Source organism: Cajanus cajan, chromosome 3, assembly GCF_000230855.2.
Source record: "Cajanus cajan strain Asha chromosome 3, NIPB_CcT2T_4, whole genome shotgun sequence".
Lineage (NCBI taxonomy): Eukaryota > Viridiplantae > Streptophyta > Magnoliopsida > Fabales > Fabaceae > Cajanus > Cajanus cajan.
In genome coordinates, this window is record NC_138519.1 from 80,847,274 (window position 1) to 80,871,545 (window position 24,272).

At 33.6% G+C, this 24,272-nt stretch overlaps 4 protein-coding genes across 5 annotated transcripts; 1 reads left to right on the forward strand and 3 right to left on the reverse strand.

The window, feature by feature from the left end:
- Positions 1-3,381: 3,381 nt before the first annotated feature.
- On the reverse strand, positions 3,382-4,340 carry LOC145956486 (uncharacterized). Its single transcript, XM_083072092.1, has 2 exons — positions 3,531-4,340; positions 3,382-3,441 (listed from the first exon to the last, which is right to left on the reverse strand). Exons 1-2 carry the CDS (start codon positions 4,338-4,340, stop codon positions 3,382-3,384), a joined length of 870 nt encoding a protein of 289 aa, XP_082928218.1.
- A 3,359-nt stretch (positions 4,341-7,699) lies between these two features.
- Positions 7,700-15,079, forward strand: PRD1 (putative recombination initiation defect 1). The gene is made up of 9 exons (XM_020358896.3): positions 7,700-8,166; positions 8,984-9,096; positions 9,179-9,354; positions 10,040-10,348; positions 10,888-11,851; positions 11,947-12,655; positions 13,227-13,507; positions 13,679-14,345; positions 14,791-15,079. The coding sequence occupies exons 1-9, from the start codon at positions 7,738-7,740 to the stop codon at positions 15,031-15,033; spliced, it is 3,891 nt and encodes a 1,296-aa protein (XP_020214485.1). The 5' UTR covers positions 7,700-7,737; the 3' UTR covers positions 15,034-15,079.
- A 1,156-nt stretch (positions 15,080-16,235) lies between these two features.
- LOC109797046 (Pentatricopeptide repeat (PPR) superfamily protein) lies at positions 16,236-18,214 on the reverse strand. The gene is made up of 2 exons (XM_020356944.3): positions 17,801-18,214; positions 16,236-17,622 (listed from the first exon to the last, which is right to left on the reverse strand). Exons 1-2 carry the CDS (start codon positions 18,179-18,181, stop codon positions 16,459-16,461), a joined length of 1,545 nt encoding a protein of 514 aa, XP_020212533.1. The 5' UTR covers positions 18,182-18,214; the 3' UTR covers positions 16,236-16,458.
- A 1,028-nt stretch (positions 18,215-19,242) lies between these two features.
- LOC109796400 (Pentatricopeptide repeat (PPR) superfamily protein) lies at positions 19,243-23,400 on the reverse strand. 2 transcript variants are annotated; one of them, XM_083071466.1, is made up of 5 exons: positions 23,191-23,400; positions 22,794-23,003; positions 22,452-22,679; positions 20,269-22,200; positions 19,243-20,135 (listed from the first exon to the last, which is right to left on the reverse strand). In XM_083071466.1, the coding sequence occupies exons 1-5, from the start codon at positions 23,228-23,230 to the stop codon at positions 19,534-19,536; spliced, it is 3,012 nt and encodes a 1,003-aa protein (XP_082927592.1). In that variant the 5' UTR covers positions 23,231-23,400; the 3' UTR covers positions 19,243-19,533. The 2 variants fall into 2 exon arrangements, with proteins under 2 accessions (XP_082927592.1, XP_082927591.1); XM_083071465.1 differs by having other exon boundaries at positions 22,440-22,679.
- Between the last annotated feature and the right edge of the window lie 872 nt (positions 23,401-24,272).

The window sequence follows — 24,272 nt, forward strand, 5'->3', positions numbered from 1 at the left end:
ACCATAATTGAAATATTTATTACAATATAAGTTGGGGTAGTAAGGGTGTCACATCATATACATAGGACGATGAGAAGGAAATGGGTGCATTTCTTTAGTTATAAATAATTTATTTAAATGAGATTCTTTACATATTTGTCAATTTTTCTTTTTACTATATTAATTAAAGTTTAATGGATAAATTTTTACTTGGGATTATTTTTTTATTTATTTCTAATTCTTTATATGAAAAAAAGCAAATTTTTAAATGTTTTAAAATGTCTTAAATTTATAAATAGGACGATGAGAAGGAAGAGGATGCATTCTATTTATTAACAATTTATTAAAGTGAAATTCTTTAAATATTTCACAAGTTTTTTTACTGAATGTGTGAAAGGATCTTTAATTACTGTGTCATATTTAACAGAAAAGGTAGACATATTCTTGAAATTTATTTATTTATTAATTAATATATTATGTAACACACCTTTCCTATTTTGCACCACACATTGACTGTGTTCTGTATCGCTTAATATATATCTTTGGTTTATTTTTGACTTCATTGACTTTGTATGACCTATGCCTTCTTAATAGTTGACACTCTAGCTTTATATATATTATGCATGTTTCTAAGTGATAATCTGACTTGGCTTCACTTGAGCAAGTATTGGAGCTAGTTTTACAAAATTTTCTTGTCTACACTGACAAAAAGAGAATTTTTACTCTAAGGTAGCTCTTGCCTTCAAAATTTTTGCTAATAAGAAGCATCTAAATAGAAGGATTTTAAGAAATAGAGGCAATAAAAACATTTGTTCACTTGTTCTAAACTATCAATCAACTCCAAATAAGTATTAAGTATGATGAAAATAGGTATTATAAGATAATTTATTTAAAGTTGATGAACAAATTGACTCATTAAAGAAACAAAATGAGATTGATTGACCTAAAAATAAAAATTTAATTGAAAAATGTAATTTACCCCAGTGATGGGTAGACTCACTTAGTGATGGGTAGACCACTTTAGTAAGTTAGTAGGTTAGTAATTTAACATTTTTAATCCATCTAATTTTTTTTTATATCTTGATTGAAATATTTCTATATACATTATCACTTTAATTTATAACTTTATTATTATTTATAAAATTGATTAAAAATGTTATATTTGTTAATGTAAAGACCAACGTAATATATGTTCTAATTAAAAAAAGACATGACATGAAAATATATAAATACAAAATATGTAATTAAAATAATATATTTTTATTTCATATAAAATGATAATAATTATCTTAAAAAAGAAATTAAATTATAAAATAAAAATATTGATTTGACATAAATTTATATCAATATATGTTTTAAAAATATAAAAATTAAAAAAATAAATTAACATATTGATATACCAAATTACTGGATTTGAAATAAGTTGGTAGATTTATTCTCCAACAATACAACCCATGAAAAATAAGCAAATCGACAGGGTTAACCATCAAAATCAATCCACATTTCCATCCATGAATGTCCGAAACGATATGTATTTGTGTGAATCATTTGACTGATTAAATTAACTTGCTCAAACTGCTTTTGTGTTCTCGATACTTCGAATCTTTTCCTTACTTATATATTCCTTTAATATTTTTTTTCCTCATATCATTATATTTCAATTTCTATTCTGCCCCCTCCCTCCCTCTCTTCCCCTTTTCTTCTGGTGTGAGTGAATACTTATTTATTTATTTATTTTTTCTAACTGTCCCATTTACAAAATTGGCATTTGTTTGTGTCCTTTTCGTTTTATATATGTTCTATCTACCAACAAATGGCACTACTAGAAAGAATATTATTTTCTTATGAATTTTTCTGTAAAAAAATATTTACAGAAATTTTTTGCAAAAAATAATTTACAGATATTTCTTACAAATTTTGTTATAATTTTAATAATCATAGAAATTGTTTTCCATGGTAAAAATTTGCAAAAAATATTGTAAGAATTTTATTTTGTTTCTTGCAGATTTTCTTGCAAAAATAAATTCGCAAGTAATGTTTACTAAATGGTAGCAAAATTTGGGGCAACACTTACATTACAAGTTGATTTGTATGATTGAGTGTTAGGCTTATAATCTACAATCTTAGAATTTAATAAAAGATTATATATCACATGTTGGAGCTTGTAGGCATGGAAACAAATGTTTCGGATGAATTCATTGTGAGCATTTGAAAGTTAAAAAATTATAGATAGAATTTATAGTAATTTCTTTAATTTTTTTCGTAAAAAATATTCCTGCAAAATTTCTTGCGAAAAAATTTGCAGGAAACTTTCCTGTGAAATTTTTTTTGCAGGAAACTTTCCTGCGAATTTTTTTCGCAAGAAATTTTTTTGGGAATTTTAAAATTCACAAAAATATATTATCCACGAAGGTATTACATGCAGATAAAATTTCGCTGAAAAATTTGCAGGAATAACATATCCTGCGAATTTTATGAAAAATTCACAGGAAAAGTCACATGTAATAAAAAAAATTCTAGCAGTGTGGATACTCATGCTATGTGGACTCTTCTCGTTAATGTACAAATGTACAATAAATATATTAAAAATATTTAACTAATTTCATATGTATAAGTAAATATTAATTCACAATTTCTAATATATTAATTGGTTCTATAACAAACAAAGAATAGTTATTTGATGAAATTTCATGCTATAAGTTAATAATCATTATATTTTTATATTTTAAAATAAAATAAAAATATTTCTTAAAATACTTTATAGATTTTTTTTTTAAAACGGTAAATCTCAAGTATTGAGTTCATGACCAAAATAATAATACAATAGATAATAGATACAGATTCATTACATGAAACCTTAGCTAATATGTTATCCTACAAATGGATAAAAACATAATTGTATAAAAGGAAAATCAACCAACACAATTTTATTATAAAATTTGCTTGAAAAAATAAATAAAATTTAATGATGTTCCTTTGTGTAAACAAACACGCATCAATAATTCCACGAGGTTTCAACAAAAGAGTGAATGCCAATAAACAATGTCCAAGTAATTTATACAGGAGATAATAAAAAAAATAAAATGGTAAATTAATATAAAAAAGTGTTATTCAATCAAAAACAAAAAACAATATAAAGAAACAAAACCGAGTTAACATATTTTCTCTCTATAGACAATAATTGTATGATTGAATCTCTAGGGCAAATGCAAAGTTGTAGCCTCGGGTCCACACGGACGAAGAGTATCTAAGAAAGGAGTAAAACAAACATTAGATTTACATTCGTGTTCACATATTTTTTCAATTTTCATATAGTTTTTATTGGTTAAGCCACAACTATGGATCCTTTTTTCGGTCGCAAAAATTAGAAGAGCATCGTTCATAACTGTGAACCCCTTTATTTTAGGACATTCCTCCCTTAAACCCATGTCTTCTATTCTTACCTTCAAAATTCTCATCCACCTATTTGATCCATAATCTTTCAAAATCCAAACTTTAAAAGTAGACCCTTTGAGTCTAACCAAACAAATGGAGGAATCTCCCGTTGATACCTTACCCCAATTGAAAATGCCCATGTCACAATTCACGTCATACGAGACTTTTCTAGCATTTTGTGGCAGCTTTAGCATTTTTGAGGTGCCATTATGAAGATTATAGGACATTATATAGGGTTCAAAATAAGGGCTCCTTCTAGTCAGGTAAGGGAAGCAATCTGAAATGAAATGGATGATTCCATTTTGATGCACAGGCATGTTAAACTTCACGCTCCTTCTACCAGCAAAGAAACTTTTCTCCATTGGTTTCCATATGCCTTCCTCAGGCTTCAAAATCTTACAGGCATAATTTGATGTGAACCAATCAGTTGGATTCTCAAAATGAAGCACCATATAATCATCAGAATCGTTATAACATTCTAACAATAAAATTATCAAATCAATGTCAGGATTTTCTTGAAGTTGCACGGGGGAAGGAATAGGCAACCAACACTTTGTTGCTGGGTTGCAAATAAAAAGCTCAGTAGGTATCTTACTTGTTGTGCGGCAAATAATTAATCCCTTGGTAGAAGCTAAAACTTTGCTTGAATATGACAAAAACTCCAAAACATCTCTAAACACATTTGAAGATGATTGCTTACCTGGTAACGGGTAAAACTTAACTCTGTTGTTATACTTCTGAGATGTCTCGTGTTGAAGGAAGAAACATGTGTTATCTTTTTCCAACGAGTTGTGGATTTGCTTCTTCACAAAATATGTTTCCTCAACAAGATTGGAGAATGACTTGCTTAGATGTCTAAACTTGAAAATTGTTGTTGCTGGAAAATGAGAAAATATTTCAAATGCTTGGTCCGGACCTAATGCCATGGTTGCATATATAAGGTGCAAAACTGGTGTTGGAAAACAAGGAAATAAATCACGTGGAGCAAGAAATGTGAGGAGCAAAGATGTAGCAAATAACAAGTTTAAGAGATTACAAGATAGGGTATTTTGTGGTGTGCGTGTGTGTATAATTCACGTGTTACCTTGGATTTTATAGTTTGATGGCTATGAATGTGGAAGAGTGTGCTAAGAATTCAAATGCTACTGGAAATGAAAAAGGAAAAAAAAAAAAACTCGTTATGTTACTACATAAAGTCTCAGCATGAAAAAATCTAACTAATGTAGGAAAATATTTTTAACATGAGAAAATCTAATCTAATAAACTTAAGATATTTGATTTTTAATGGAGACAATTAGCCTTTTCATTTTTAATTAGAGGGCAATAAAAACCATTCCTTAAATAAGTTTAGCAAATTCACCAAAAAAAAGGAAATAAGTTTGGCATTTTCAATTTTATTTGACTTTAGTATTTTTAGTCAAGTGATCAATGAATATAGCTAGACACACAATAATGGCTTAGAATATCATATTAGAATTAGATAAAAATATGATTAAACACACTAAATATAATATTTTAGTAAATAATTATTTAGTTTGATGCAGATCATATAATCTTAAAATTTGATATAAAATATATAATTAAAAACTAATATATATATATATATATATATATATATATATATTATACTTTTTATACAATTTTTATTGTCTTTAAGTTATGTGAAATTAATTCAAAGGGAAGAGAGATTAGCTAACTCCAAACTGTTGTAATTTATTCTTATAAATAATTTTCCACAGGCATACTCATGTTATATCTATTCAAATTACTTGAAATTTGTCCTTATTTTTACAAATTTCAAAATCAAAATAAAAAAGTCAAATTTTAAATAGTTTAAATGATATTAATAATTGTATATAACATTTTAAGAACTTAACTTATCCTTTTTATTATTATCTTTACTTAATCCATTCCATTTAATCTCAAAACTTGTTTATCTAATTATTATAACATTTCAAAATTTCCTATATATACTACCTTTTCTGTAAAACCGTAAACCAAGAGTTCACTCGACAAATAATAATTAGAGATTTGGATATAAAAAGAACACGGTCTGGATTAAGTTTCATGTTCTTATAACGTGTTTGTTTTACCGCTTAAATATTATTTAACGGGTTTTTTACACTTTCCAAAGTAGAAAAGTAGAAGTAAGGAAAGAGATGGATTACCGTTCAGTTTCATTCAACGTGAAAACAAACACGCTATTAACCTCGTTAGTTATGATGAAAGCTTTTTGTTAGCCATGGCCTCTGATGTTGGAAAGTGGTTAAGGGTTGACACTGATACTTCGAAGGTTGCAAAAGGATGGTTTCATATCACATGTTTTTTATGCGGATGTTATGTTCATTTAGTTCGTAATTGCATGCCAACTTTATATAATGCATGAAAGTATTCGTGGAGGAGCTGGTGAGGAGGGAAAGCCAAACATTAATGGCGTAATTGTTATTCAGTTATTAGTCCCATTAAGAATGCAAAAGAATTCATGTGGATTCAAATCTGCATGTGTACTAGTAAACACCCCCTTTGGGTCGGACCCTAGGCCGGAATGTATCCTCAACCTAGCAAGGCCAAGAGAAGCACCTCAAACCGGCGACTCCTCACCAAAACATCCCTTCGGCCAAGACAACAACCGACAGGGGTGACTATCTCCCCTTGGCCGAGCAAGAGGCCCCTTCGACCTAGGCCTTATTTTAACACTAGGTAGCACTAGGGGAAAATGTTCAAACCCCTCCTCCCTTCGGCTTTGACCTTGGCCGAAGACCCCTTCGGCTTCGACCTTGGCCAAAGACCCCTTCGACTTTGACCTTGATCGAAGACCTCTTCAGCTTCGACCTTGGCCAAAGACTCCTTCGGCTTTGACCTTGGCCGAAGACTCCTTCGGCTTCGACCTTGACCGAAGACCTCTTCAGCTTCGACCCAGGCCAAAGACCCCTTCGGCTTCGACCTTGGCCGAAGACCCCTTCGGCTTCAGCATTAATCAAAGACCCCTTCGGCCTTTGGGCTTAACCGAACCATCGCCACGACTTAAGGGAAGACCGAGTACCTCCTCAGTCATACAACCAACCGAACACCCCCCTTCGGCCAAAAGCTTGGCCGAGCACACGTTGACCCACGTGGAACAGAGGTGAGATAAGTTTCTCATTACATAATGATTATTGCACCTAATTAAGAGAGATTAAGGTTGACCAAGGTATATTACCCATCTCCCAAGACAGAAGGCCCACCAGGTCCAAATATGTCACTATAAATACACAGGTGATGGGACATAAAGGAGGTACGCTTTATCCAGTATAAAAGTATTTATTGCTCTATACCAAACACTTACTTGATCGTCGGAGTGCCTTTGCAGGTACCCTCCCACCTCTTGAAGGTAGTATTCGGTCGGCACCAAAGATTTAGAAGATCATGAAGGAGCAACGACAAGAGGAGTGTTTCTACGCAGGAACAACATGAGTTGGGATTGATTAGTAATGAAAGGGAAGAAACGGTAATGCACGCATGATAAGGCATCACGTTAAAAAAGGAAATAATGGACTTATAGCAAATAAGTTTGATGAATTGCTCAATTTAGAATTTTCATCCAAACACACTATAAATTTTAAATCGAGTAATTTATTTAATGGACTTATAGCAAACAAGTTTGATGGACCAAAACGTGATTGTTAAACTGGAAGCTAGGAGGACTAAACACACCTTTGGTGCAAAGGTTAATATGGATTATATATGGTCTGTCTTAATTCATTAAATACGCTTGCCATTTTTTTCCTTTTATTTTTTCATCTTGAAGGAGTTTAGTGATATATACTCTCCCGGAAAATTAAGAGAGCTAAAAACAGTAGAGTTAGGAGGCATTTAATAGAAAAAGGTGTTTTCCATTATAGAAAAGTTTAGCTTTTGATAAAATGCAATGAATCAATATGGCCTTGTTGACCGGTGGAGGGAGGGGGGTTGATTTACATATATAGCATAGAATTGTGATGTGAATAGAACTGTGCAAAAAAGAGATATAGGTATAGTTTACATATTAGAAGGGTAATTATGATAATAAATTACTTTATGTGTCTAATAGAAGACATTTGTAACAAAATTACACATGCTAATAAAATTAGTTGCTACAAGTTAGTTTTCTTTAATTTTTTTTCTAATATAAGAGCAATTTGGGGTGCCAATAGGGACTTTGCAAAACATGGGCCCATCCACAGGCCCAATTATTCTTACTGTACAGTAGCTCAACAGAACGAGAGTAACTACCTGAACAATTTAAAAATCAGTTTGGCGCCAAAACTCCAAAGCAGCATCACTCTCGCGAGGTCAGAGAAGAGAATGTACTGGTGCAGCGACGTGGATGACGTTGACGACGATGGGTTTTCATGCTCTCAAGGCCATCGATCTTCTTTGAACCTGCAAACGCACGAGGGCGCTTCAATCTGCCTCGTGTGCTTCTCCAACCTCCTCTCCAACCCCCTCTCCCCCACCGTCCATGTCTCCTACGCTCTCTCCATGCTCTCTCGATCCCTCTCCATACCTCTCTTCCTTCAATCGCTCCTCAAATTCCACCCGCACTTCCTCGTTTCGCCTCTCGTCGCCGCCCTCTCCTCCTTCCACGACGAACCTATCGCCGCTCAGCTCACTCACCTCGTCCTCGCCCTCTCCGCGTCCGCCGATCCTTCCGTTTGCCGCGAATTCGTCGCTAGGGTTTCCGATCGCGTTTCTTCTGGTGCTCTCGGATGGACTTCCCCTCAGTTGCACATGGTAATTTCCATTTCCCTTTCGCTTTCCAATTTTCACCTCATCTCTAGGTTTTCATGCTCAACTTCTCTGACTCTGAGTAGATTGACATTGATAATACAGAACGTGAAATCTACACAACTTTTCGTAATAGTATGAGGATTTGTAGGGACTCCAGATGTACAACGAAATACAAATGTTAATATTATTTGAAGAGTTTAATTTCGACGCACTTACGATATAAAGATTTTTAATGTTTACATTGATGAATAGTTTAATTTTAGAATTTTAGAATATTTGATGGTACGAATAAATACGGCACAATAATTATTTAAATGTTTGATGGTACGAATATTTTACATTGATGAATAACTTATTGCATGATTTCTGCCAAATTCACTTTTATTTTATGTTTTTTATTTAAATTTATCCAATAAAATACAAACACATCCACTCGTGCGTGCTTCATACTAATTATGTTTATACTACTTAATACTCTTTGTTTATATACATTGAAGAACTATTATGGTCAGCCTAATGGTAGATGATAGGAATTTTCGCAGAGTCTTAAGTTTGACTCTTGTTATTGTCACTATAATTCTTGCATTTTTTAAATAAAAAAAAATACACTGACAGTGTAAGCGTTTTTTGAACTATTATTTAATGATAGACTGTTATGTATATTAAGATTATCGACTTTTGTAACAACTGCTGAAAAAGTTATACCTAAGATGTTTTCCAATTAGACAAAAGTTTAAAATCTTTACATTGAAGATGCATGGAAATTAAACTCGTTTTATGGAAGAATTCGTGGACTGTTTCTATTGTTCTGAATGTACAGCTTCACTGCCTTGGGGCTCTTCTGAATTGTGAGAAGGATAATGATCTCCATGCACACATAAAAGATATGTGTAGCCTCATTTCTGTTCTTGTTACGGGGCTTCATTTGCCGAGGTATTGTTAATATGTATTGGATGCTGTACTGTTGACTTTCAAATTTATTTCACGTGTTAAGACCTTGACTCGCTTGGTGCAGTGAGGAGATTCGAGGGGAGGTTCTCTTTGTCCTTTACAAATTATCTGTTCTTCAGAGTACATCAGCAGAGGGAGATGGAAGTGATATGTTGATTCCCTTTTGTCCTCAGATCTTGTACCTGTTGGTCGATGTTCTCATGAAGACTCAAAATGATGATGTTCGCTTGAATTGTATCGGTCCGTTATCAAGTTCCAAGTATTTTAGTTCCTTGGAAAGAAAACTTGAATTTTTTTTTTTTTTTGTGTCTTGTTTGTTTTAACTTGTTACCTAACGTGAAGCCCATTTTGGACGGGGATGACATTAGGATGCTATCTCCGAAAGAGATTTGTTATTTGAGCATATTTGAATACAAGTTAAAAGGATTTTTGAGAATTTCTCTATTATAAATAAAGAGTATTTTTTAATAGAAAAATTCTTAACAACTCTTATAGACTTGTATCCAAACATACTCTTTGTCTCATGATTATTCAATTACTCATAGGTACAAAGAAAGATGGTATAAAACATTAGATTTTTATTTTTAGGAGGCAAAGGGGTGGTTACATGTTGACAATATGAAGACAAGAACGTCGCCATGCCATGCATCACATCTGATGACCATTTTATATAATGAATTTCAATGGGAAGGGCGATTTCCTGCTAGTATCTTTCTCTCCGAGAGTTTGCATCCATAGCCTATGTCCTAATCACCAAAGTTGCTGGCTTAATGAAAGACTAATTGATGTTAATCATTCCAAGGCCGGTTAGAAGTCAGTGTGGGCATAGTCTACAAAATAGATTTCAGTAATAATAAGATGCCATAGTTTACAGCATAACTTTCATTATTGTCTCTTGACTGACACTTCCCATTTCGTTGATTAGCACTTTTGACTATGCTTGCTCGAAGACATTTGCTCAGGGAAGAATGTGCATATGATACTAGTAACATGTCTTCCTATGAAGGATTTAATTCTAAAGAAACCGAAGAAGGAACCAAGGGCACATCCCTGGTAAATCTGTTTGCTGAAGCCATCAAAGGCCCATTACTTTCGTCAGACAGTAAAGTACAAATCGGCGCTCTAGATTTACTTTTTCATTATTTGTCTTCAGTCAGCACTTCAGGCTATCAGATTAGAGTCTTGGTGGAAGAAAATATTGCAGATTATTTATTTGAAATATTGAGATTGTCAGGTGAGAACTTTGTTCAGAAATTGCCAAACACACTTACGGTTATGTTATGATATTTGTTAGAGAGAATATTTTTATCAAGAGAAGGGTTAAATCTTGTCGGGTTATTGCAAACACAACTCTATAATAGTAAGATATTGTTCACTTTGAACTTTTACTCTCATGACTTTTCTTTTAGTCATTACTCAAAAGACCTTTAACCAATGGAGTATGTATATACTTTATAAACTCTTATTTCTCCTTTTGTTTTAATGATATAGAACCTTGTTTGTATGCCAATAAGTATGGGCCTAGTTGAAAAAGATATTGATGTATATGTATTGAATAGTTTGCCTTCATTATATCCTCGTAAAAGCATTTTCCCTAATTTATACTCATTTGTGATTGAGTGAAATTAATGGTTATCTGGATCTAGTTTGCTCTATCCTAAATCTAATATAGGTTAGATCATCTTTTTCCATTATATGCCTGTAAATGCAGAACTTAATTTTACCCTTACTGTTATACCTTGGTGGCTTACTAATTATTCTATTAATGAACAGAGTATAAGGATCCAGCAGTCAAGATGTGCCTTCAGGTACTAGGTCATTTATCAACTGCTGAGGAAACCTTTAAACTAAGACTCGTTGTTGGAATTTCAACTCTGATTCCAGCATTACGTTATGTGGCTGAAGTTCCTTTTCACCCTGTCCAATGTGAGACGCTGAAGCTCATTTATGAATGCATTTCTGGGTGCCCCGGATCTGTATCAACTTCTCAACTAGAGGAACTGATTCAGGTTTTGATAAGAATGCTTAGAAAACATTCTGATGGGGACATGGGTATGATTCCTGAGACGTTTATAATGGTCTGCTCTGTCTTTGTGGCTCTTATAAGATCTCCATCTTGTAATGGAGCTTTAGATCTGTCAAAACCAATTGAGGAAGCAACGACACATGCCATTTTAGCTTGTCTCTCTGTCTCTGAAAGGAATATCAACCAAATTTTGCAATGTTTGTACCTACTTAAAGAGGCATATGCATACAGTCATGATGGAAACTCCATTAACTCTAGTAAACTAGAACTCAGAAGCGGTATTCTAGATTTATGCAGATCTCATTTACTGCCATGGCTTGTATTGGGCATCAATGAAATGGAAGAGGACATTGCCCTGGGTTTGCTGGAAACTTTTCATTCGATACTGCTTCTGCACTCTAGTACTAATACCACGGAATTTGCAGAGACTCTGATTTCATCCGGTTGGTTCAGTTTTTCATATGAATGTTTGGGTTTGTTTACAGGAGATAGCATGAAAAATAGAATATATTTATTGCTTAGTTCACTCATGGATTCTCTCCTACAAGATGATTCTGGACAACCAATTAGAGAGGCTGCTTTACACCTGCCCCGCGATCCTATTGATTTACTCTTTTTGCTCGGGCAAAGGAGTACTAACAGTTTGGATTTGCCTTCTTGTCAATACGCTGTTTTGCTAATCATGTACTCCAGTTCACTATATGATGAAAGGTACTTGAACTGCCAAAACTTCGTACTCCTATTCCCCTGATTGGCAATTCTTCGACATCTGTTTTGCCTAACATTTCTCTGACTTTCATTGCCAGACTTGCAGATGAGAAGTTGATTTTAGCTTCTCTTGAACAATATATTCTTCTTAATAGGGTCGATTTTCTTAATCAGACCACTAATAATTTGATCGTGACACGACTGGTAAATCTTTACAGTTTATTAAGGGGTCTTGGCAATATGAGTTACCAAATTCACTACAGTCGAGAAGCGGAGGAGATAATATTCCAGTTCATAAATAATGATGAATGGGATTTACTTTCCGCAAGAATTCACAAGGTATCATTGAAGTGGTTGTTTCAACAAGAGAACATAGTCAATTCATTATGCCACCAGATTTTGAAATTCTGCAGAAGCTATAACTTAGAAGAGGCTGACATAGTTATTGGAAACAATAATCAAACTATAAATGTACAGACACTTGCAGAGTTGGTATCAACTGAAGATAACTACGGAGCTAGACTTTTCGTGTGCTTATTAGCACATCTCTTGGAGGAAGAAGGCCAGGAACATGACATAATATGTGTTCTGAATGTCATGGCAACTATGGTTCATGTCTGTCCAGCTGCTTGTGAACAATTATCTTTGCATGGAATAGCGAAAACAATCAGGACTTGGTGTCATTTGAGTAATACCTTCTCGAAAACAACTTATACGTGCATCTTAATTTTGGTTTTTAACACTTTGGGTTCAGTGCATCCTGAAACACTATCTGCCGATCAAATTTGGGTTGCAGTAACTATGAAGGTGAGAGTAGCTTAACTTTTATTTATGCACATTGCATCCCTTAAAATTCAATCATTATCATGATTAAAAATTCCTATTTTTAGGTCTCATTTTCCTCTTAGAGTGGCCTACGGGCCTCTATTTTTTATTTGGTTAGAGTACACCCTGGATTTTCTAATTGTTTCACTTTACTCCTGGGTATAATCAGATCCAGTATAATCCGTAACCCCTCCATGCATAATCTTTATCTGTAAGACTGTAATGATGATATGGCACACTGTCGAGTTCTGTTAATATGGTTGTTATTTCTCCCAATTTTCAAGTTTGAATTTCCCGAAGGATGATAGTTAGCATCAAGATGTTGGGCAAAGCTGAGCGCACTCTATATGAGAAATAAATTGATACATGAATACAAGAACCAAATGGAAGTAGATTACAACAGAACCATGGTTAGAGATGATGAGCTGGAATGCAAATATTGTGCTCTGATATTACAAAAATTTTATAACCAACTGACCAAACCCGAAAATAACTAGAAAAGAAAGTAACTAGGTTAATGATTGTTCTAATACCACGTTATTCACTTCTGCAGATGATGGAGTATTCAATTCCATCCAAAAAGGTTGATATCTTAAGTGAAGAAAGTCTCTTCGTTATTGGCATTATTTCCTTAATTTTGCATCGTTCCACCACTAAAGCACTTGAAGAGACTTCAAAGGCCATTCTTTTTAATACTTGTATAATCTCTATGGTCAACACCGTAGTCTGTGCTTCTTCTTCGAAGGGACCTGCTTTGGTTGACCACGATGAGGGAACAAGCACCGGAGAAACTTTAATATTTGTTCTTTTGCTTCATTACTTCGCCGTTAAAAGGTATGTCGGTTCGCATCAGTAATAAAATACTAAAAGTATACTTTATCGGTTAATCTTCTTCTGGCAAATTAATTGTAGTATATTAACTTCAGAATATTATATTTTACAACCCTTATGTCTTTTCGAAATATTTAAAAAACTGAGTTGTCAATCCTAAATTTTGGATTATAGCTTGCATGCTATCCTACCAGAGTTTGTGGATTGGCAAAACTTCCTTGTTTCAACGAATCCATCGGAGCCGCTAGCCTTCATTGGCATCCGTTGCCATGACCTGTGCAGACTTCTGCATTTTGGTTCTCCTGTAATCAAGATTGTTGCTTCGTATAGCCTGTTAGAGTTATTTAACAGAATATCAGACCAAATAAACAGTAATAATGAAGAGTTGAAATGTACTATTGGGTACTTAATGTCCACAAGGAGTATATTGGAAGGTTTGGTTTTCTATAATGATCTGAGAGTGGCAACAAATTGCTCCCTCTGCTTGACAATGCTACTGGGATGGGAAAAGCTGAGAAAGGAAACAAATCTATTAGATGAGAGTAGCTGGTGTAGATTGATTATAGAGGAGATGACTGTATCTTTGGCAGCTCCTGCTTTAGCATCACAATCATTCTTGAACAGTCAAAGGCCTGCAGTACTTATAGCTATTGCGTTGTTGAAACTGCGTAAAAGCCCACAGTGGATGAGATCTGTGTTTGATAATTCAAGCATATCTGGCATGCTGGAGAACCTTACTGCTAGTGACTTGAGCTCGGAGATTTTGATTTTATTTCGAGAACTACTGAAATCTAACTTCTTAAGTACAGAGCAAATTGCAACTATAAATCAAATGCTCCAGGTAACTCCTTCCTAGTCTTCTATTAGGTTTCCTTAATTAATTTATGCTTTATCCATGATTACACCATACGTGTCATATTTTGTTTATATTTGTAAAGCACGTACAAAGATTCTTTCATGAGTATCCAATCTATAAGGTCTATTGATACTAACAAACGGTGATTGGATCAGCAAAAGAAACTCATGAAGAATGCGAACACATTTAAATAAGAAAGATGATTTTTTATATTTTTTTTTACACTCGCGTGTATACAATTGGGACTTGGGAGGGGAGATGGAAAGGAAAGAGAGAAAATGTTGCAAATATGATTGGTTATGGGATACAAAGGAAGAGAGAGAAGTGTAAAATGGATATAAAAAAGTTGGAATATGAAAAGAAATAATAATAAAATAGGGTTATTTAAATAATATATATCACATAATTATGCCATTTCTGTTATTTACAGGAATGCAGGAAGCGTGTGTACTCTAACAATGCTCAAGAGGGTCTTCCAAATGAGCCGATAAAGAAAGTCCTCAGCGCATCGTATGATATGGGGGACATTTGTGAGTATCTCATTGATTTAATGACATCAGATGCGTACATAAATACGGGTTCCTGGGGGTTTCATACGGACAGTAAGAAGCTCTTAGAAGAAATAGAGCTGTTTTTCAGTACATTGACTGTAGATGGTGATAGTTGTAGGTAGCTTTCGTGTTTATCTAATCCATTGGAGGCTTGGATCCGGCATCTAACGATAATGGCAGGTATATCTTGAATTCAACGAAATAAAAGAATGATTATGTAAACGCAGATAGTCTTCCATAAAACAACTAAAATACATCCTTTCTGTCGTCATTCTTCGGGACAAAGATAGGGATTATGAGGAAAGAAAAATTATTTGACTGAAAATTAAAATTTTTAAAAATTTAAGTTAATCATATATGTATATTATTCGGATTAAATTTTTGTTATATACCAATGAGATAGTTCAATTGGTTAAATAAAGTGCATAAATGTCGTAATCTACTTACCACCAAATTTGATTATTATGAATAATAAAAAAAAGTTTGCATGATGAAATTTATTATTATTTTTTTGGCAGTATTAAGTAAGGAAATTTGACAAGTGAGCGAGACGGGACTGAGAGGTAAGGGACGTTGTTTAAGGTAGGTAAATAAGCCTGCCGAGAGGCAAGTAAAAAAATTTGCATGATGATGAAAATATAGTGATCCCCGTAATTAAAAATTTTAAATGCCACAGACATCTACCAGCCGAAACAAATAGCACTTTAGAAGAATCCCATGTGATGTCTTAAATTTGAATCTTATCATCATTGTAAAAATGATATAAAAAAGGAAAAGATATATAGACCTCACAACAAAAATTATTAGTTTAGCACATAATTTAATGTAAAACATGGTATAGTAATGTCGAATGCAACGTAAACAATTTAAAAAAATATTAAGTATAAACAAAATTGCAACTATATTCCGATATACAACTCAAAATTACAAAAAAAAAAAAAGAAAAATAATAAATAGAATGTAAAACCATACATGTCGCATATAATAGTTGTACTCACTCCCAACACATAACACTAATCTGTATACGCAAAAGTGCACAAGAAATCAACATGAAGAAAAAACTCACATTAAAGTAATACAAAACTTTATTCCCTGCACATTCTCATAATTACTGTGATTAGACATTTCTCACTAACCTAGGAATTCCTCACCAATCATATAGTGAATGATGCATCTTCGTTAGCCATGCATTCCCAACCCCATTAAAAAAGACATCATTTCGAAAGAGTTCAACTTATATATACTGTTGGTATAAAATATTTTTATACAGATGTCTATCAGAATTATTTTTCTGATCGACATGTTATATTAATGGGTAGGATGATGCAGTAAAATGATTAAATCTTATTGGATGACTGTGTAAAAATATATTATTGTGATAATGTACATAAACTAAACTTGTTTCAAAATTGAAAGTGTCTCCAGTCTGCCAGAGTAGCATTTTAATATTTTTTTTCATCATCCCAACTTAACAATAAAAGCTGGACAGTGAGTCAATTTTTTTTTTTTTTTTACATTTTACTTGCATAAAAGTAAAGATGGGTTAACTATCTTGGTTTTATACAGTCGATGCTACCAGTATGCTTTGTCAATAAAGCAATGAGATCATAGTAAGTCCATGTTTCCCTTTTTCTGTCTTCAGGGTGAAGGGAAGAGTACACTTCTACACAGCTTTTAAGAAAATGACCTTTCCCAAATGCAGAAAGGACCAGAGAATCTGTCTTCATTTCTACTACTCTGTGTAGATAGCCCATTCTTCTCCACGTTTCTAACGCTCCACTGCCATCAAAACCAATTCTATTGGCATCAAATAGAATTCCAATAGTGACTATATCAGGCTGCACCCGATAGATCGGCAATTGAGAGAGCAAAATTCTCAAATGCCTGAAATCTTTCATCTTCACATAAGCCAACATGATAATATTTGCAACGGTAACATTCCAATTAACCTTGGCATCTCGCATTTCTTGAACAACTATATCCATACCCTTTTTACTCAAAACGCATGCATAAGAAAGTACACGGAGACACCATACAAGGTCACTCTCACCAAATGCGGAACATAAATCCAGTCCCAGGTCCTCTAATCTAGAAAACATGTAGTTCTTGATATAAACTTCAGCTATTTTTCTAATCAATTCATCCTCTAGACACGTCTTTGAGTACAAGACTTTTCTGTAAAACTTTTCCATCTTTTCAACCATCCCAAATGTGGTATAAGCCTCCAGCATTACAACTAGAGTAGAAGATTGCAAATGCATTCTTTTTGAATGCATTCTCTGATACAGCTTTTCCATTCTCTGGAGTAGCCCCCCACGAGCATACTCTTGGATAAGTATATTATAAGTGATATGATCGGGAGAGCACCCTTCTAACTCCATCTTTTTCACACACTCGCCCATCTCATCGTACATTTGAAATTTCCCATAGGCTCCAATCAAACCATCATAGGTTTCACTATCCGGTTCTATGCCAGATTCTTTCATCTCATCAAAAAAACGCAAAGCATCACTGAATTTACCTTCTCTGGATAGTCCATGAACTATTGGATTGTAAGTGTCCAACGAAGGCTTGAGACCTTGAACTTTCATCTCCTGCAATGCAGATAACGCGTCTTCCATCATTCCTTCTTCACATAACAAGCCTATGATCTTGTTATAGTTGAACTCACTAATCCGCGATTTCTCGATGTTCGTCCACATATCAAACACCTACTATGCAAGGTGCTAAGCAAGTAAGAACTCAAAAACCACAAGATGAAATAATACTAAAAAATAAACCCAACATAGTTTCCACCCCAAGCCCCAACTCAACACAATTAAGACCCATTTAGGAAAAGCAATCAAATTTGTCACAAAAATTAAAAACTGTCACAAGGGTCGTCCCAACCTGAAGGATTTCGGTGAACCTTGAGGCATTTTTAAGGAACCTGACAACGGCCCAAAAATGGTCTTTGGACCAATTTCCATCTTCGGAGAGTATGTGGAGAGGATGCGAATCTTCCTCCTCAATCTTTGCAAGTAAGGTTCTGAGGCTGTCGTGGAGATGGTAAGTTTCAACGAGAAGGGTTGTGTGCTTTGAGTCTGAAACTGTGTCAGCGAATGATGGTAACGGGTAGAAAGAAGCGTGGCAAATTTGAGATGTGAGGGATGTGAATTTCGCAAAGGGTTTTAGGAAGAAGCTGTTGCTGCTGCTTTTGCTCCCCGTGAAATTGGGGTTCTGCAGCACCAACACAAATTGACTGTGACTGTGAGTGACTGCATTCGACATTTTTTCTTTGTTAATTTCAACCCAATCCCTACTCTTATTTATTGATGCACCGTTTCCTCACATCTCTAGATTAAAATCTTAATATAAAAACTTAATATAGAAACTAAATTAAAATAATTTTAAATTTAAAATATAAAGATGATTATTAACTAACAATAAAACCATGTATCACAAAAATATAATAAAAATATTTTCACCTTCAAGAATTAACAGTGGAATTTATAATATAAGAATCAAACATTATCCCCATTAATTTTATCTTCAGAAATTTTCGTAACTTATTTTTTTTATTTATATCACTAAAGTACTAAACTATTAAAAATGATCAAAGAATATAAGAACCAAAAAAATTATTTAAACTATGAGATTAAAAAATAAAGTAAATAAAACTATAAGAATTAAAAAAATATTTTAACCTTTTTATCAAAATTTAACTCAAATCCATCTTCCACTAGAGAAACGAAACGTTTGTAAATTTTAAATCAATGAAAAAAATTAATTATAAATATTAATATCTATATTTCTATACTAATAATAAAAGAATTTATTTTATTTGATGTCCACATTAAACACATATGTGTATTTAGTTTGTAATTCACAACTCTTCAAACGTCCTTTAAAAAACAAAACACATTTTTTGTTCCTAATTTTATATTTTGGAAAGTAGAAGTTTTCCTATGCAATGATGCAAACAATTTTCTAAACACATATAATCTTATTATAACTGCACAAATTGACACAAATTTATTATTCTCTTTTTAGCGAAGTACGAAATGCCTTTTCTTCCTCTAGTATTTATAAAGCAAATTAAAGTGGGAAAAAAAGTAAGAGAATAAAAAAGGATTTTTGTTATTTATGCATCACTTGCTGTTATTATAAAAATTTCCATTTCTATATCGATGGTAGGCTAAAAAAGATGTTATAAGCAGATCCCTCTTATTTTAAAATTGGCATTTCGGTAAATTTTGTTCTTTAAAAATCAACAAAGTGGGCAAAATAGTAGTATATGAAGTATAATCAAATTACTTTTCCTTGATATGTAACAAACAAATCAGTAGCACTAGCATCAAATGTATATTTTCACTTCCCAAGTAGCCTTCAAATAAAACCTTGTTACAAAATTTATACATCAGAATGAAATGAGACGTCACATGAAAAATAATAATCGAAGATCCTCCAAACATACAACCAGCCACTTGGGATGGCTAGGATTAGCAAAAATATGTACCAAAACTACAACAAATTAACTAAAGAACAGATAAAGATAATAAGCACAAACAGTATGTCAAAGTCAAAAACCAGAATCAGAGTGGAGAACAACACGATGTTATCACCACACAGCTATCAATCTTCTATCTTCGTGGAGAATCCACAGATGAGCAGCACACAAATGGTATCCAATTTTGTTTGCTCTTGACTTTCTTATTTTTTCTCTTCTTGTTAGCAGCGTATCTTGCTGGGGAGTTCCAACCTTTTCCACCCTCTCCTTTAACGCCTTTAGCAGCAGGTGACTCACCATTTTTATGAATCATTGAATTTTCCTCCAATTTTGGAGACTCAGGCTTGTTGCTATGGGCAGCCTCACCCAATGGACTCTGTGGAGGTGTGTGCTGTTTACTGGTTCTGTAGTTTGATATCTTAGTTATTATTTCTTCATTCCTCTTTCTCCCTTGAGACTCGTTAGTAACTTGAGTTAGAGTGGGAAACCAACCAGCCTCCGAAGAGGTAGAACTGGGATGTTGGTTCAGTCCGTTGTGGATTTCAGATGCAGCAATCGCATGTCCGGGTTCAACCAAAGTCATGAAAGATGGCGGTTCAAACATTTCTGATGTTTCAAATTGTTGTTTCTTAGATGCAGCCTTAGGGTCCTTCAAGTTGGATTTCCCTGCTTCTTTTGACCTCACCAAATCAGTTGATGGTAAACCTTCCACATCAATAACACCTTGTACAAAATCTATTTGCATGGAGGTAATTGTTAGATAGAGCCTAAAGATGTTAAATGAATGTTCCCTCCAAAAAAAATTGTTTCAACTTATTTTAGCTTTATAATGCAAGGTAATAGATATTAGCTGAATGAATGTATATACCTGAAACTGAGCCCCGGTTTCCTTCTAAACTGTCACACTGGATACCATAATCAATCGAAGTGTAAATTGTAGATGAAGGTAGTTGAACCTTGTTATTACCATTTTGATCTTGAACAGGCACAAAAGTAATTCCAGACATTTCCCTGCCATTCTCTCCTTGAGTGTCTTCAACAACAGAAACACATTGAGTAGAAGGCTCAACATTTAAAGAATTAAGTGATGAATAATTCCTACCAAGGTCTTCTACAGCCTTCACTAATTCTGCATCTTGTTTTTGATGTGAATCAGCAGATGTACTAATGAATCCATTGCATTCTTTGTTTATTCTGCAACTGCTATTGATTTCATCGTCTCTGATGTCTTCCTGAACGCCTGATTGTGGACCTCTATTTGTACATTCAATACCTTTTGGCGTCCTTGCAGGTCTATCCATTACAACTTCTGAAAGAATGGGACATTCAAAATTACTGTCAACAGGATTAGGCAATGAAGAATCTTTCACAATGGACCTTTCCATGTACTGACCATCAGTTATATCACAATTTTCAAATTTACCCATTTCAACCACACCATCAATTTTATAAACACCACTTGATGGCTTGACTTCCAAATGCAGGTTTCTGAGTTGAAGAGTTTTTTTTCTGATTCCGGTATCAACATTAGCTCCTCTGCACTTGCCATCTACATCTGTGAAAGTTATTTCCTTCATGCTGATTACACTGGTTGTTTCAGTGGTTGAACCACCAATGGTTGTATCACTGGAATTCTCTTTTGATGCGGCCATGAAGCTAAATTCTGGTAAAGTAATCTGTGAATTTTTACCTACACCATCTGATCTCCTTTCTTCAGAAAAATGAATCATGTAATTCTCATTCATCTCAGTTTTCAGAGCATTCATAGAGGCTCCAGTTTCATCTGATCCTTTGTCACTTTCAGTCACGAACTTGACAGAAGAAACTTCAATGCTCTCTTCAGCATGCATTTCTTCAGCCACAAGCCCACGGCTTTCCTGCTCCTTCATGATTCTATCAAAAACACGCCCATCTGGAGGGAGGACCTCTCTTTTTTCACTCAATTGACTTTGGTTGATAAGAAAATATTGTTCCTCATCGTCAGAACCCTTCAACTCATCTTGCTTTGGCTTCCATGCTTCAGATGAGGGTAGGCTTAAAGAATTTCGTGTTAACACTCTTTCATGATCTTTAAATTCTGCACACTCATTTTGGGGATGTGACACATCAGCTTTATCATCACATAAAGGAGTTGTAAACATGTTAACATTTCCTTCTCTCATTTCTTGCAACGACTTGGCATCACCAGAAGTAACAAACTGTATCTTGTGTGCAGACTCTACTTGAACACCATCTGTGGCGGTGTTTGTGCTTAAAATAGAATTTACTTCAAGGGAAACTTCCTCTTGCGGTATCACAGAAAGGAGCTCAACATTGTTCTTTTCTTCCAGATTAAAAGCTCCACTAGTCATTTGACATTCCGAGTTAACCACATCAGTAACTGCTATTTTAATCATTCCCTCAATTGCTTCACCAACAGTATTATCGGAAAAGAATACAATGTCAATCATGTCAGAGTCTGATTTAATCTCATCATGTTCTTCCAAATTAGTCTCCTTTTCAACAGATGCCAAACTGCAATGCCTCACATTTTCAGCAGCATATATCTTATTTTCTGGCAACATATTTGGTGCCGCTTCACCTTTGCTGGGATTTGAGTCACTCGACAAACCAAAAAAATCATCACTATGCATAACAGTCCTCAAATCTGTGATGGAATTTGATAGTGGAACCACATGAGAGCCTGATAGTTGACCTTGCAACTCCAGCAAGTGTCCATCCTTGACCATTTCCCTTTGCAAAATACTAGGATCTTGCATTTGGCTATCATTTGTTAATTTGACAATTAACTGATTTACATCTGCAGTTGGGAAACATATTATCAGAAGATAGACCAACAGAGAAAAACAAACCTTAAGCAGCAAACATAAAGCATAAACACTAAAAATGAAAATATGCATTCAATTACCTGTCAATTTAAAATAAAATTTCAAGTATAAAGTTCATTATTCTAATTTCTCTAGCATAATGGATACTTGTTTCTCAACATGAGCAATCTTCACAATTATAAATCTAAAACTGTGCTTTAATTTAGTTTACCTTGCAGCTTACCATTAAAATCAGAAGACCCTAAAATGTCTTGATATTTTATATCGACTATTTTCACTTCAGTAGCCGAGTCCAAGCTATCTCGCAGAGGTTCTTTACTTCCTGGACTTGGTCCACCATCTGAAAAGTTTGCAATTGCATCTAGAAACACCTCATCACCTGATCTAGTTAAATTCTCTGCAGTTCCACCATTAACTTTCCTATTAATCCCAGTGTCCAAGGAGTTTGGACCTGACACAACCAAACCCGTAAAAGGCCATCAGATAGGCAAACCTATATTTTCGTAATGCACTAATCTTCAAATATTGTCTCTCTTGTAAATGTGAAACATAGTAGGGGGTTTACCTTGTGCGTGAGGATCATCATCAGAAACATGTTCATCATCATCTGAAGCATTGGAATGGCTTTGTCGCTCTGAAACTAACGGTTTGTAATTGTAACCTTGAATGGTTCCACAGATCTTCTTGTGAGCACGCCTTTGTTTTGAACTCGGGTGTGGATTAGGAAAAGGCCATCCACACTTGTGACATGCATGAACTCCATGACATTCGTATTCTGAAATTCAAGAAAGCACCATAAAAATCCTCTTAAAAAGAACAATAGTAAACCAAGAAAGACATAGGCTTTTCAACTAGACAAACAAGAAAGTCATCAAACCAACAAAACCAAGAAAAGAAAAAAACGACAATAAAATGTAGAAAAGAAAAAAAGATAGACGTGTTTAAAGAAAAAGATAAAGCACCTTGAATATGTGTGTGAGTTCTTTGATCTTTGTTATCCATCCCTAATACTAAGGCACTAAGGCAGTTAAAGAAAGAAGGAAAAAGCAAAAACTAAAACATAAGGACTTTGAAAAACGTCATCGCCGTCGTTCATGGTAATGCACACACCGCTCTTTCCTCATACAATAACGTCACGCCAATCCCCTAACGACTTTTCTCTTTCTAGTACTTTTCGCTTTGTTTATTATGTTTGCAAAGCTTGATGACTTTATAGAATAGAATAACAGTACCATGTTTCTTTGAGTTGTTGAACTTTAATATGGTAATTATATGTCTTTTTCATGTCGTAATTTTTATTTTAATTTGATAATTAAAAAATTGTTTTTATTCTCGTATAAAAATATACCAATACAATGTTAATCTATTATATTCTCTTGTAATTAGGAATGCCAATCTTTAACACCTACCTTGTTCTAATAATTTATCTGAATGAAGTTAATTTTAATAAGTTTACTTTAGATTTTAGAAATCATATCATATTCTTACAATGAATTTTATTATACTTTGAGTTTGTTTCTTGTTTGGCGGGGGAAATTGGGTATGAAACTGAAATTGAAACTTGGAATTATAATTATGATATTGGAGACTTTTTAGAATTGAAATGTAACTATATAAGATTTAATTTCATAGAATTCTAATATAAAATTTCCAAAATTTTAAGTCAAACAAAGAATAAGTTAAATTCGTTGTATATGTATTCGACGAGGTTTCTAGAAAATGACTGCAATATCTATTATTTATCCCTACGCGTGACCTCAGGATTGTTTGTGTATAGAATTTTTTAGTTCTTATGCGATTTTATATTTCAGTTATAACAATATAATTTATTAATTTTTATTTTATTATTCTAACTTTCTAAAGTAGAAATTATTAATTAAAGTTTTACAATTAATTAATTTTAATATCTCACTATATGGTAATTTATTCATTAACTTGGGTTTTTAATATCAAATAGAATTTAAAATTTTAATTTTAAGAAAATCTTGTAATAATGAAAAAATTATTAGTATTGTTTTTTTACACACAAAAAATTATAAGTATT

Coding starts and splice junctions, on each gene's coding strand:
- LOC145956486 (XM_083072092.1), bottom strand. CDS start 4,340: ATGGCATTAGGTCCGGACCAAGCATTTGAAATATTTTCTCATTTTCCA. Junction 3,442..3,530: donor GCATTTTCAATTGGGGTAAG/GTATCAACGGGA, acceptor TGGATCAAATAG/GTGGATGAGAATTTTGAAGG.
- LOC109796400 (XM_083071465.1), bottom strand. CDS start 23,230: ATGGATAACAAAGATCAAAGAACTCACACACATATTCAAG. Junction 22,680..22,793: donor TGATGATCCTCACGCACAAG/GTAAACCCCCTA, acceptor TGGTTGTGTCAG/GTCCAAACTCCTTGGACACT. Junction 22,201..22,439: donor TTTTAATGGTAAGCTGCAAG/GTAAACTAAATT, acceptor TCCCAACTGCAG/ATGTAAATCAGTTAATTGTC.
- LOC109797046 (XM_020356944.3), bottom strand. CDS start 18,181: ATGTCGAATGCAGTCACTCACAGTCACAGTCAATTTGTGTTGGTGCTG. Junction 17,623..17,800: donor GGTTCACCGAAATCCTTCAG/GTTGGGACGACC, acceptor CTTGCATAGTAG/GTGTTTGATATGTGGACGAA.
- PRD1 (XM_020358896.3), top strand. CDS start 7,738: ATGTACTGGTGCAGCGACGTGGATGACGTTGACGACGATGGGTTTTCA. Junction 12,656..13,226: donor GGGTTGCAGTAACTATGAAG/GTGAGAGTAGCT, acceptor TCACTTCTGCAG/ATGATGGAGTATTCAATTCC. Junction 14,346..14,790: donor CTATAAATCAAATGCTCCAG/GTAACTCCTTCC, acceptor TGTTATTTACAG/GAATGCAGGAAGCGTGTGTA.